The sequence below is a fragment of the Entelurus aequoreus genome, linkage group LG04 (genome assembly GCF_033978785.1).
Source record: "Entelurus aequoreus isolate RoL-2023_Sb linkage group LG04, RoL_Eaeq_v1.1, whole genome shotgun sequence".
In the NCBI taxonomy this organism is placed as follows: domain Eukaryota; kingdom Metazoa; phylum Chordata; class Actinopteri; order Syngnathiformes; family Syngnathidae; genus Entelurus; species Entelurus aequoreus.
The window spans coordinates 5,090,961-5,105,107 of record NC_084734.1 but is presented as its reverse complement, the minus strand read 5'-3'; the positions used below and the strand labels follow the sequence as shown (position 1 = coordinate 5,105,107).

Here is a 14,147-nt window from a genome sequence, read left to right as displayed (position 1 = left end):
CCATGAGCACCCACAAACACTGATGACATCTATTAAACAAGACAAGAGGCAAAGAATTAAACTGAGACAGAATTCAATTTGGACTCAATATATTGAGGAGAGTCGCCCGGACATTGTATCCTTCTACAATCTGCAGCACGCTCTGCCAAAAGATTGTATGCCTCCTTGTTTTATTTTGGACCCTCCCCGACCACGGCTGCTTCTGAAGGACAAAGGTTGCGAAAAGTTCACAGAAAAGGTCAGTTCAAAAAGAGTTCGTAAAGTAGTTCAAAAAGAGTTTGTAAAATAGTTCAAAAAGAGTTTGTCTGGAAATTGGGCAGATCCTGTCATCTCTCCGCTTTGAAGTCCTTGGGCCAGAACAACATCCAGCTGTTGATTACCATACATGAGGGAAAACAGAAAACCCTTCATGTGTCTCTCTACTGAAATGATTTTTTTTCATTTAAACGGGAATAGCAGATCCATTCTATGTGTCATACTTGATAATTTCGCGATATTGCCATATTTTTGCTGAAAGGATTTAGTAGAGAAAATCGACGATAAAGTTCGCAACTTTTGCTCGCTGATAAAAAAAGCCTTGCCTGTAGCGGAAGTAGCGTGACGTCACAGGAGCTAGTATTCCTCACAATTCCCCGTTGTTTACAATGGAGCGAGAGAGATTCGGACCGAGAAAGTCACGATTGCCCCATTAATTTGAGCGAGGATGAAAGATTCGTAGATGAGGAACGTGAGAGTGAAGGACTAGCGCGCAGTGCAGGACGTATCTTTTTTCGCTCTGACAGTAACTTAGGTACAAGCTGGCTCATTGGATTCCACACTCTCTCCTTTTTCTATTGTGGATCACGGATTTGTATTTTAAACCACCTGGGATACTATATCCTCTTGAAAATGAGAGTCCAGAACGCGAAATGGACATTCAGTGCCTTTTATTTCCACGACAATACATCAGCGAAATGCTTTAACGTGATAGCATCGTGCTTTAACTGCATATAGAAACAAAAGAAATAAACCCCTGACTGGAAGGATAGATAGAAAATCAACAATACTATTAAACCGTGGACATGTAACTACACGGTTAATGCTTTCCAGGCTGGCGAAGGTTAACAATGCTGTGCTAACGACGCCATTGAAGCTAACTTAGCAACCAGACTGCACAGAGCTATGCTAAAAACATTAGCTCTCCACCTACGCCAGCCAGCCCTCATCTGCTCATCAACACCCGTGCTCACCTGCGTTCCAGCGATCGGCAGAAGGACGAAGGACTTCACCCGATGCGTTTGGCGGCCCGGAGACGTAGGAAGTCAAGGTGAAGTCGGCGGCTAGCGCGGCTAGCGCTCCAACAAAGTCCTCCTGGTTGTGTTGCTGTAGTCCGCCGCTAATACACCGATCCCACCTACAACTGTCTTCTTTGCAGCCTTCATTGTTCATTAAACAAATTGCAAAAGATGTCCAGAATACTGTGGAATTATGAAATGAAAACAGAGCTTTTTGTATAGGATTCTACGGGTACCATAACTTCCGTTACTCGGACTTCGTCACGCGCATACGTCATCATACCGCGATGTTTCAGCCGGATATTTCCTGGGAATTTTAAAATGTCACTTTATAAGTTAACCCGGCCATATTGGCATGTGTTGCAATGTTAAGATTTCATCATTGATATATAAACTATCAGACTGCGTGGTCGCTAGTAGTGGCTTTCAGTAGGCCTTTACACAGTGGAGTTTGACCAGCATTCTTCTTGGTAGGTTTCAAAGACAACACCCGTCCTCCTGCTAGGAACTCAATGCAATACAAAGTTGTTTGTGATCATTTAGAAACAATTATTGTAACCCACATCACCATCTCTGTCAATGACGTGTGTGTTGCATCGGCGAAATGATGACGAGGAGCAGAATGTGCTGGAAAGTTGAGCAAGTTGCAAGGTGCCGCGCATAATTGGCAGGGCTGGGTTTAAATTAGCCTGATGCTAACAGAGTGATATCCTGGAGGGTTATGATTATCTTGTATGTGGAGGTGCATCATGCCCATCATCTTCCTTCCTCCTAGCTGTGGAATAACTACTTCCACTTGGCGGTGGCGTTCATTACCCAGGAGTCTTTGCAGCTGCAACACTTCTCGCCCACAAAGAGGAACAAGACCCTCGCCAAGTGAGAGAGAGGCCACACACACACACACACACACACACACACACACACACACACACACACACACACACACACCTGCACCCCTGGCTCTAATGAAACACATCTATTTCCGTGTGGCTGTTTACACTCCTGCAGCCCATTAGCGGGAATACATCATTGCATTGAGTTCATGTTGAGGCAGATGGATGCAGCACTGACTTACCCACGTGCTTCTTTTCACATTGGAGGTGTGAAAAGGAGTTTTGGACGCGGCTGATTGACTTTTTCTGTTTCAGATACGGAGACATGAGGAGACTCATTGGCTTTGCTATACGGGACATTTGGTTCAAACTGGGTAAGAAAGCTCCACACTTCATGTGATTAAAGTACACAAGCAGTGAAGTTGTCACGTTGTGTAAATGGTAAATAAAAACAAATCCTTTTCAACTTATATTCAATTAAATAGACTGCAAAGACAAGATATTTCATGTTCACACTGAGAAACTTTATGTTTTTTGCAAATAATCCTGAACTTAGAATGTAATAGCAGCAACACATTGCAAAAAAGTTGTCACAGGGGCATGTTCACCACTGTGTTACATGGCCTTTCCTTTTAACAACACTCAGTAAAGGTTTGGGAACTGAGGAGACACATTTTTGAAGTGGAATTCTTTCCCATTCTTGCTTGATGTACAGCTTAAGTTGTTCAACAGCCCGGGGGTCTCCCTTCTGCTATTTTAGGCTTCATAATGCCAAACACATTTTCAATGTCTGGACTACAGGCAGGCCAGTCTAGTACCCGCACTCTTTTACTATGAAGCCACGTTGATGTAACACGTGGCTTGGCATTGTCTTGCTGTAATAAGCAGGGGCGTCCATGGTAACAACATATGTTGCTCCAAAAGCTGTATGTACCTTTCAGCATTAATGGTGCCTTCACAGATGTGTAAGTTACCCATGTCTTGGCCACTAATACACCCCCATACCATCACACATGCTGCCTTTTACACTTTGCGCCTAGAACAATCCGGATGGTTCTTTTCCTCTTTGGTCCGGAGGACACGACGTCCACAGTTTCCAAAAACAATTTGAAATGTGGACTCGTCAGACCACAGAACACTTTTCCACTTTGTATCAGTCCATCTTAGATGAGCTCGGGCCCAGCGAAGCCGACGGCGTTTCTGGGTGTTGTTAATAAATGGTTTTCGCCTTGCATAGGAGAGTTTTAACTTGCACTTACAGATGTAGCGACCAACTGTAGTTACTGACAGTGGGTTTCTGAAGTGTTCCTGAGCCCATGTGGTGATATCCTTTACACACTGATGTCGCTTGTTGATGCAGTACAGCCTGAGGGATGGAAGGTCACGGGCTTAGCTGCTTACGTGCAGTGATTTCTCCAGATTCTTTGAACCCTTTGATGATATTACGGAGCGTAGATGGTGAAATCCCTAAATTCCTTGCAATAGCTGCTTGAGAAATGTTGTTCTTAAACTGTTCAACAATTTGCTCATGCATTTGTTGACAAAGTGGTGACCCTCGCCCCATCCTTGTTTGTGAATGACTGAGCATTTCATGGAATCTACTTTTATACCCAATCATGGCACCCACCTGTTCCCAATTAGCCTGTTCACCTGTGGGATGTTCCAAATAAGTGTTTGATGAGCATTCCTCAACTTTCTCACTTTTTTTTGCCACTTGTGCCAGCTTTTTTTAAACATGTTGCAGGCATCAAATTCCAAATGAGCTAATTTTTGCAAAAAATAACAGTTTCTCAGTGTGAACATGAAATATCTTGTCTTTGCAGTCTATTCAATTGAATATAAGTTGAAAAGGATTTGTTGTATTCTCTTTTTATTTAGCATTTACACAACATGACAACTTCACTGCTTTTGGCTTTTGTATATATTTAAGATATTTTCATAATAAACAGTATATGATTACAGTATATATCTAAGGTATTGTCATTATAAACATATGATTGCAGTATGTATTTCATGTATTGTCATTATAAATATATTATTACAGTCATTATTGTCATTATAAATATATTATTACAGTCATTATAAATATATTGTAGTACCATATAAGAGGCATATTCAACTGCTGATTCACATTACAATCCCCACAAATTGAAAAGGTCCAATTCAAACATGTTTGCAGCAGAATTAGAAGAGCACTCCATACAAACCAGGGGTTCTTATCTGTTTTTGACTTCGGGGCCCAACTTTTCCACTACAGAGGGGGCCGGGGGCCTCTCAAAGATTAACACTGAATTGGTCATTTTACTGTTGATTTTAATGGTATTCAATATTTATATCTAACCTACTTATAGTTGAACAGGATAAATCTTGCCAAATGATATGAAAGCAAGTGTTAATCACTAATATTCATATAATTAAGGCTTAGGTCAGGCTGATTACAAAATAAATACTCATCTGATATAATGCAAAAGACAGCACTCATAAAATCTAATGAAAAATACCAGTGCTAAAATAAAAACATTCAAACTTAATTATTAAAAAATATTAATAACATGTATGTTTCTTAAATAAACTGTCAATGGAAATACAGCTTCACCACTTTAGTCATATTTTTTGTGCTTGAAAAACCTCTCAAATACTTCAGCTCCAGACTTCTTCTGTTTGTTTGAAATTTTCATTACTGCCACCAATGGTGGAAAACTGTATTACAACTGCTTGGCACTCAGCATCAAGGGTTGCAATTGGGGGTTAAATCACCAAAAATGATTCCCGGGCGCGGCCACCGCTGCTGCTCACTGCTCCCCTTTGGGGATGGGTCAAATGCAGAGGATAATTTCCCCACACCTAGTGTGTGTGTGTGTGTGTGACAATCATTGGTACTTTAACTTTTTAACTTTAACTGAGTACCGCTGCGGCTCATACAGATCCATCCATCCATCCATCCATTTTCTACCGCTTGTCCCGTTCGGCTCATACAGATCACCGCTGGGAAACACCTGTTTGTTGGCGGCTCTCCAGGGGGTGCTCGCGGCCCAACAATGAGCCCTGGCCCTATGGTTAAGAAACACTGGTGTGCAATACATTTTCAATGGGTTTTTGTGGTTGATCCTTAATATAAGTCCTGTCATATAGAAGATCTTTGACTTGTCCACAGAAATGGTAATGCGCTCCTGTCATATTGAAGAGCTCTGACTTGTCTTTAAAAACTACAGTGTGCTCCTCTCATATAAAATATTTTTGAGGTGTCCTTAGAAACTGCAAAGTGTTCCTGTCATTTATAAGATCTTTGACTTGTCCTTAGAAACTGCAAAGTGTTCCTGTCATTTATAAGATCTTTGACTTGTCCTTAGAAACTGCAGTGTTCCTGTCATATATAAGATCTTTGACTTGTCCTTAGAAACTGCAGTGTTCCTGTCATATATAAGATCTTTGACTTGTCCTTAGAAACTGCAAAGTGATCCTGTCACATATAAGATCTTTGACTTGTCCTTAGAAACTGCAGTGTTCCTGTCATATATAAGATCTTTGACTTGTCCTTAGAAACTGCAGTTTTCCTGTCATATATAAGATCTTTGACTTGTCCTTAGAAACTGCAGTGTTCCTGTCATATATAAGATCTTTGACTTGTCCTTAGAAACTGCAGTGTTCCTGTCATATATAAGATCTTTGACTTGTCCTTAGAAACTGCAGTGTTCCTGTCATATATAAGATCTTTGACTTGTCCTTAGAAACTGCAGTGTTCCTGTCATATATAAGATCTTTGACTTGTCCTTAGAAACTGCAGTGTTCCTGTCATATATAAGATCTTTGACTAGTTTTTAAAAACTTCAGAGTTCTTCTGCCATATTGAAAATCTTTGACTTGTCCCTAAAAACTGCAGAGTGCTTCTGTCATATAGAATATATTTGAGTGATTTAGTCATAGAGAATATCGCTGACTAACAATAACTTAGTGCTTCTGTTTGTTTTTACGATTTTGTTACTTTATGTCAGTCATTTGGTGGAATAAAAATATAATATACTTGAGCTAAATAATGCAAACAGCATAAATGTAAAAGTCCTACCCACAAAACAATATCCAGTATGGATACAAATAAAGGTGAACAATGTGAAGTTGGGTCCCATGACTGGACTTAACCATGACCACACATTGAGAGTGGACTTGGACTAACTCCAGCACGTTGCAGAGAAGAAGGTGGTGCAGACTTCCAGCCGGGCTGACAAACCACTTCACCCGCCCTCTTTGTATGCTTTCTCCAGGCAGCCATAAGATCTGTTTCATCCCTGGCATGGTGGGTCCCATCCTGGAGATGACTTTGATCCCGGAGGAGGAGTTGAGGAGGGCCACCATCCCTATTTTCTTTGACATGATCACCTGTGAACATGCACACTCTGGCAATTTCTACAAGGTACCTGCAGACTAATGTGTGTTTAAGCACAGATGCACACGTGAAGTTTGGAAGACACACACTCATGCACGTTACTGGAACATTGATTTCCCTTGACATTGCACATAAAAGTCCAACAGACACCTTCATTATTCTTGCATAATTGATTACCCCATCTCTCTTGTGTGCTTTTTCTTCTGGCTTTTGTCTTACTTTACCTGTCCACCCCTCGTCTTCTGCAGTTCGAGAACGAGATCATTCTCAAGTTGGACCACGAGGTGGAAGGTGGAGGCGGAGACGAGCGATACATGCAACTACTGGAAACCATGTAAGCCTTTTAGGATGTTGGGGAAATGACAGACTCCACAGAGTATACTGTACTGTATCTCACACTATATATATACTGTAAATATATATACAATGTTGCCGTTAACACACTTTGTGTGTCTTTTTACGCATTGAAATCAGAAAGGACGTGCATCCCTGGGACGCGGATTTTATTTATTTTTTTACGACCCTGCCTTCTCCGAGTTAAAACTCCGGTTTGCTTGTTTTTTTTTTTGTCGACTTTCGCTTTCCGCCGATGTTTTGTTTTGTTTATATTTGCCAGTGTTGTGCCAAAATGTGATTGCCTGCCCAAAATGTTTTTCCTTGGCGGGAGCGCACACCGCTCGCTAAACCTGCATTGCTTGTCTTGGTCTGTCCACAGCGGATTAGAGAATAGAATATAATAGAAAGTACTTTATTGATCCCTGGGGGAAATTCAGCACCACAGTTCGCTCACAATAAACAATAAACACTTACCGTATTTTTCGGAGTATAAGTCGCTCCGGAGTATAAGTCGCATTTTTTGGGGAAATGTATTTGATAAAAGCCAACAGCAAGAATAGACATTTGAAAGGCAATTTAAAATGTCTAAAGAATAGTGAACAACAGGCTGAATAAGTGTACGTTATATGAGGCATAAATAACCAACTGCTATGTTAACCTCACATATTATGGTAAGAGTCATTCAAATAACTATAACATATAGAACATGCTATACGTTTACCAAACAATCTGTCACTCCTAATCGCTAAATAACATGAAATCTTATACGTCTAGTCTCTTACGTGAATGACATCAATAATATTATTGGATATTTTACGCTAATGTGTTAATCATTTCACACATAAGTCGCTCCTGAATATAAGTCGCTCCCCCGGCCAAACTATGAAAAAAACTGCCACTTATTGTCCGAAAAATACAATAGGTATTATTTACACTTGAATAATATAAATACAGTCTATTATACAGCATTATTCATATGTGAATAATATAAACACAGCCTATTATACAGCATTATTCACATGTGAATAATATAAATACAGTCTATTATACAGCATTATTCACATGTGAATAATATAAATACAGTCTATTATACAGCATTATTCACATGTGAATAATATAAATACAGTCTATTATACAGCATTATTCTCATGTGAATAATATAAATACATTATACATTTACAGTACATGTACAATTACTAAAACGTTATCTTCCTGGTTATTGTAACGCTACGTGTTTGACATTATTTAAGACTTTATCGTGTCCGGAAAACGACAGTTTGCCTTTTCTGTGGTTTTAATGAGATTTAAAGGAGTGTTGTTAGTCCCATGGTGATGTGATAAAACCTCTTTCTTGTTTGGAAGATACACACACCATTGTAACTGTTACATCTTCCTGCACATAATATATATTTATAAAGTGTTTGGATGTATTCATGTATGTAACATTTTCACCACATGTAATATTGCCTGACAAAAAGTAATTCAACGTAATATTTCGATATTTACATGCGCATATTTTACTAGAATACCCTTATGGGCATTACATATATCAAAGTCAAGTACCTACTGTACTGTTTACTTGTTGAAATACCCTTCAAAACTATTTTTGGCAGCAGCAAAGTGGTCGTTTGGGTAGATATTTGCTCTAAAAAGGGTATTTCAACAAGTAAACAGTACAGTGAAGTGAAGTGAATTATATTTATATAGCGCTTTTCTCTAGTGACTCAAAGCGCTTTTACATAGTGAAACGCAATATCTAAGTTACATTTAAAGCAGTGTGGGTGGCACTGGGAGCAGGTGGGTAAAGTGTCTTGCCCAAGGACACAACGGCAGTGACTAGGATGGCGGAAGCGGGGATCGAACCTGGAACCCTCAAGTTGCTGGCACGGCCACTCTACCAACCGAGCTATACCGCCCCACAGTAGGTACTTGATTTTGATATATGAAATGCCCATAAGGGTATTCTAGATTTTGGGGCGGCGGGGGTAAAGTTTAGATCCATGAAGGAAAGAAGAAAGTGAATGACTGCATAAATGTACATATGCAAATGTGTTTTCTGTTGTATTATTTGACAACCTTTTTCCAAAACACAATATAGAATGTGAGCTATAACAGGATAATGCATACATTTATTAGCTACAAAGCGGAGAGGGAGCAGACCTGACCCAGCTCCAGGCACCTTTTCTCTGAACTGTTTATGACAGAGTGCAACAGCTGTTTATGACCACCTCCCCTTAGGAGCAGCTGCGTAATGTAATAAATAAATAAATGGGTTATACTTGTATAGCGCTTTTCTACCTTCAAGGTACTCAAAGCGCTTTGACACTATTTCCACATTCACCCATTCACACACACATACACACACTGATGGAGGGAGCTGCCATGCAAGGCGCTACCGGCACCCATCAGGAGCAAGGGTGAAGTGTCTTGCCCAAGGACACAACGGACGTGACTAGGATGGTAGAAGGTGGAGATTGAACCCCAGTAACCAGCAACCCTCCGATTGCTGGCTAATGTAATGCTATGTAATCAGAAAAGGCCCAAATAAAAGAGGAGGCGTGGAACTCCCTCGTCAGAGCGTGGGTGACACTGTAGAAGGTACAGATCGACGCGCTCTCCTCATGAGCTAAATTGAATCCTGTCTCTGTTAAATTCTTGCTCTAATAGATGTCATCGGTGTTTGAATCATAAGTACAGGGTAATTAAGTGTGTGTTTAATGAGGCCTGGTACCAATTATTATGGTCCAGACAGAAAACGACACGTAAAGCAACAAAACTTAACATTTTCAACTTGCGGTGACTTTCCTTCCAGTCTGCTGGACTGTGCCACAGAGAAGCCCAGTTTGAAGCCTCAGGTGCAGCACTTTGTTTCTTTGGTGAAAGGACTCATCGTTCGTCTCCTTGACTACCGCACCGTGATGAGGGACGACAGCCGCAACAACCGCATGAGCTGCACCGTCAACCTTTTGGTGAGTCTTGCTTACTCCGAGGCTGGAGTCTTTGAATCCTGTGGTCCTCAGCACCTCCACACATTGCTGCAAGCTGCGGTGTTTTTAATGTGCCATTATAATAATGTTTTACTGTGTCATTGGTTTCAAATGTATTTCTTAAGAGCCCTATGGGGAACATGCTGTTTTGGCTCTCTGTGGCTTTCATGCAAATGAACTGTTTGCCCACACCTGTCTCTGACAGAGTGGCTCCAAGACGCCCAACTGCAGAGCTGGGCAAATGTTGGCACTCGGGGGGCCACTATGAGAGAAAAAATGTGTCTGGGGGGGCCAATGTGTATGTGTGTATAAATGATATTGTGGAAGTTGCCCTCCAGTGGGTTCCTCGGACCACCAAACATTGTCACAAGAGCCCGGATTAGGGTTACAACACTGTTTTATTTCCCTCACAAAGTGCAAGTGTTCTGCTTCCCAGCAAAATATTTTCTAGGTCCGTGTCTCTCTCTCTCGCTCCCACTCCAGCTCCAACAACGTGTCTCATCCCGGCTGCTGCTAATAAAGGCGACAAGTGATTGGATATAACAAGGCCCACCTGGGCCTTCCACTCACGTGTCGCTGTCTTCGAGGACGGTCCTTGCACACCCGTTCCGCAGCAGGCCCGCAGGCCACACCCCCCTCCATAGATATACACACATTTAGCTGTAAAAACCTGCTGTACAGGATGTGTGTTTGGCTCCTTTTCTTCCAGGAACACTAATACCAAAAGTCACAATGTCCGATAGAGTTCTAAAAAAAGTTATGACAGACCACCTCAAAAAACGGAATGGATTTTTCAGTTTTTTACTGAATGGGACACCCAAAATGTACGTGAAAATAAAGAAAGTGGGGTTTACAATATTAACTATGAACAATAAAACACTGAATATTAACAACGTATGAACATCTTTTACTTCTCAGACCAGCTCCTCCATAGTAGAGATGTCCGATAATATCGGCAGGCCGATATTATCGTTTTTTTATTTTTTATTTTATTTTATTTTTTTAATCAAATCCACATAAAAAACACAAGATACACTTACAATTAGTGCACCAACACAAAAAACCTCCCTCCCCCATTCACACTCATTCACACAAAAGGGTTGTTTCTTTCTGTTATTAATATTCTGCTTCCTACATTATATATCAATATATATCAATACAGTCTGCAAGGGATACAGTCCGTAAGCACACATGATTGTGCGTGCTGCTGCTCCACTAATAGTACTAACCTTTAACAGTTAATTTGACAAATTTTCATTCATTACTAGTTTCTATGTAACTGTTTTTATATTGTTTTACTTTCTTTGTTATTCAAGAAAATGTTTTCAATTTATTATTCTTATTTTATTTTATTATTATTTTTAAAAAGGACCTTATCTTCACCATACCTGGTTGTCCAAATTAGGCATAATAATGTGTTAATTCCACGACTGCATATATTGGTTGATATCGGTATCGGTAATTAAGAGTTGGACAATATCGGATATGGGCAAAAAATCCATTATTGGACATCCCTATTTAAAATGTAATATCGTAAATTATCGGTATCGGTTTCAAATTTATCGGTATCAGTTTCAAAGAGTAAAATGTATGACTGTGTACACGGCCGTAGGGAGAAGTACAGAGTGCCAATAAACCTTAAAGGTACTTCCTTAGCGTGCCGGCCCAGTCACATAATAGCTACAGCTTTTCACACACACAAGTGAATGCAAGGCATACTTGGTCAACAGCCATACAGGTCACACTGAGGGTGGCCGTATAAACAAGTTTAACACTGTTACGAATATGCGCCACACTGTGAACACACACCAAACAAGAATGACAAACACATTTCGGGAGAACATCCGCACCGTAACACAACATAAACACAACAGAACAAACACCCAGAACCCCTTGCAGCACTAACTCTTCCGGGACGCTACAATATACACCCCCGCTACCCCCTAACCCCCCCCCTCCAATATGTTGAGTTGATAGAGAGTGTTAGGATGTTCACATCTACAGCCACACATCATTCAATCAACATGAATTCATTATGGAGGCAGTTTTTTTTTTTCATCTTGTCTCTTGTCTCGCCAAGGTCTTTGTAGTCCACATTTCTGCTGCACGCCGACTGATTTAAAATTTCACGCCTCTGTTCCGCGTCCTTTTGTCTTACGTCATGCCGACTCCTGCAGGTTGTTCTCGCTCAAGGACCACGGCGCTAAAACCTCCTCCGCAGATTGAGATTTGTCCTTCATTTCCCTGAACTGTTCTCTCTTCTGTGACATTTATGGGATGTTTAATGCTAAATGTTTAATGTTTAATCGGGATGGTCTCCTGCTGGCCCTACTATGGACCGGACTCTCACTATTATGTTAGATCCACTATGGACTGGACTCTCACACTATTATGTTAGATCCACTATAGACTGGACTCTCACACTATTATGTTAGATCCACTATGGACTGGACTCTCACACTATTATGTTAGATCCACTATGGACTGGACTCTCACACTATTATGTTAGATCCACTATGGACTGGACTCTCACACTATTATGTTAGATCCACTATGGACTGGACTCTCACACTATTATGTTAGATCCACTATGGACTGGACTCTCACACTATTATGTTAGATCCACTATAGACTGGACTCTCACTATTATGTTAGATCCACTATGGACTGGACTCTCTCACTATTATGTTAGATCCACTATGGACTGGACTCTCACTATTATGTTAGACCCACTATGGACTGGACTCTCACACTATTATGTTAGATCCACTATGGACTGGACTCTCACACTATTATGTTAGATCCACTATGGACTGGACTCTCACACTATTATGTTAGATCCACTATGGACTGGACTCTCACACTATTATGTTAGATCCACTATGGACTGGACTCTCACACTATTATGTTAGATCCACTATAGACTGGACTCTCACTATTATGTTAGATCCACTATGGACTGGACTCTCTCACTATTATGTTAGATCCACTATGGACTGGACTCTCACTATTATGTTAGATCCACTATGGACTGGACTCTCACACTATTATGTTAGATCCACTATGGACTGGACTCTCTCACTATTATGTTAGATCCACTATGGACTGGACTCTCACACTATTATGTTAGATCCACTATGGACTGGACTCTCTCACTATTATGTTAGATCCACTATGGACTGGACTCTCACTATTATGTTAGATCCACTATGGACTGGACTCTCACACTATTATGTTAGATCCACTATGGACTGTACTCTCACACTATTATGTTAGATCCACTATGGACTGGACTCTCACACTATTATGTTAGATCCACTATGGACTGGACTCTCTCACTATTATGTTAGATCCACTATGGACTGGACTCTCACACTATTATGTTAGATCCACTATGGACTGGACTCTCTCACTATTATGTTAGATCCACTATGGACTGGACTCTCACTATTATGTTAGATCCACTATGGACTGGACTCTCACACTATTATGTTAGATCCACTATGGACTGGACTCTCACACTATTATGTTAGATCCACTATGGACTGGACTCTCACACTATTATGTTAGATCCACTATGGACTGGACTCTCTCACTATTATGTTAGATCCACTATGGACTGGACTCTCACTATTATGTTAGATCCACTATGGACTGGACTCTCACACTATTATGTTAGATCCACTATGGACTGGACTCTCACACTATTATGTTAGATCCACTATGGACTGGACTCTCACACTATTATGTTAGATCCACTATGGACTGGACTCTCGCCCCCCTCCACAGATACATTTTAAGAGACTGCATACTTGCCAACCCTCCCGGTTTTACCGGGAGACTCCCGGTATTCAGCACCTCTCCCGAAAACCTCCCGGCAGAAATTTTCTCCAGGTATACAGCCGGAGCTGGAGGCCCCACCCCCTCCAGCTCAATGCGGACCTGAGTGGGGACGGCGGCGACAGTCTGTTTTCATGTCCGCTTTCCCACAATATAAACAGCGTGCCTGCCCAATCACGTTATAACTGTAGAATGATCGAGGGCGAGTTCTTGGTTTCTTATGTGGGTTTTATTGTTAGGCAGTTTCATGAACGTCCTCCCAGCGCGGTAACAACACACAACAACACACGTCACGTTTAGTCTACCGTAAAGCAGTTTGTCTGCCGTAAACAGCAATGTTGTGACACTCGTAAACAGGACAATACTGCCATCTACTGGATAGCCTCCGGAACACTTAAATTCAAGTATTTCTTTTATTTATATGTATAATAAAAATATATATATATATATATATATATATATATATATATATATATATATATATATATATATATAT

General features: G+C 40.8%; 1 protein-coding gene across 1 annotated transcript in view; it reads left to right on the top strand.

Annotated features, from left to right (window-relative positions):
* LOC133648209 (dedicator of cytokinesis protein 2) overlaps positions 1 to 14,147 on the top strand; it is a 337,149-nt gene that overhangs the window by 271,231 nt on the left and 51,771 nt on the right. The window contains exons 30-34 of the mRNA XM_062044062.1: positions 2,050 to 2,150; positions 2,423 to 2,481; positions 6,367 to 6,515; positions 6,737 to 6,822; positions 9,637 to 9,793. Coding sequence (XP_061900046.1) covers positions 2,050 to 2,150; positions 2,423 to 2,481; positions 6,367 to 6,515; positions 6,737 to 6,822; positions 9,637 to 9,793 — 552 coding nt within the window. The remainder of the gene's footprint in view (positions 1 to 2,049; positions 2,151 to 2,422; positions 2,482 to 6,366; positions 6,516 to 6,736; positions 6,823 to 9,636; positions 9,794 to 14,147) is intronic.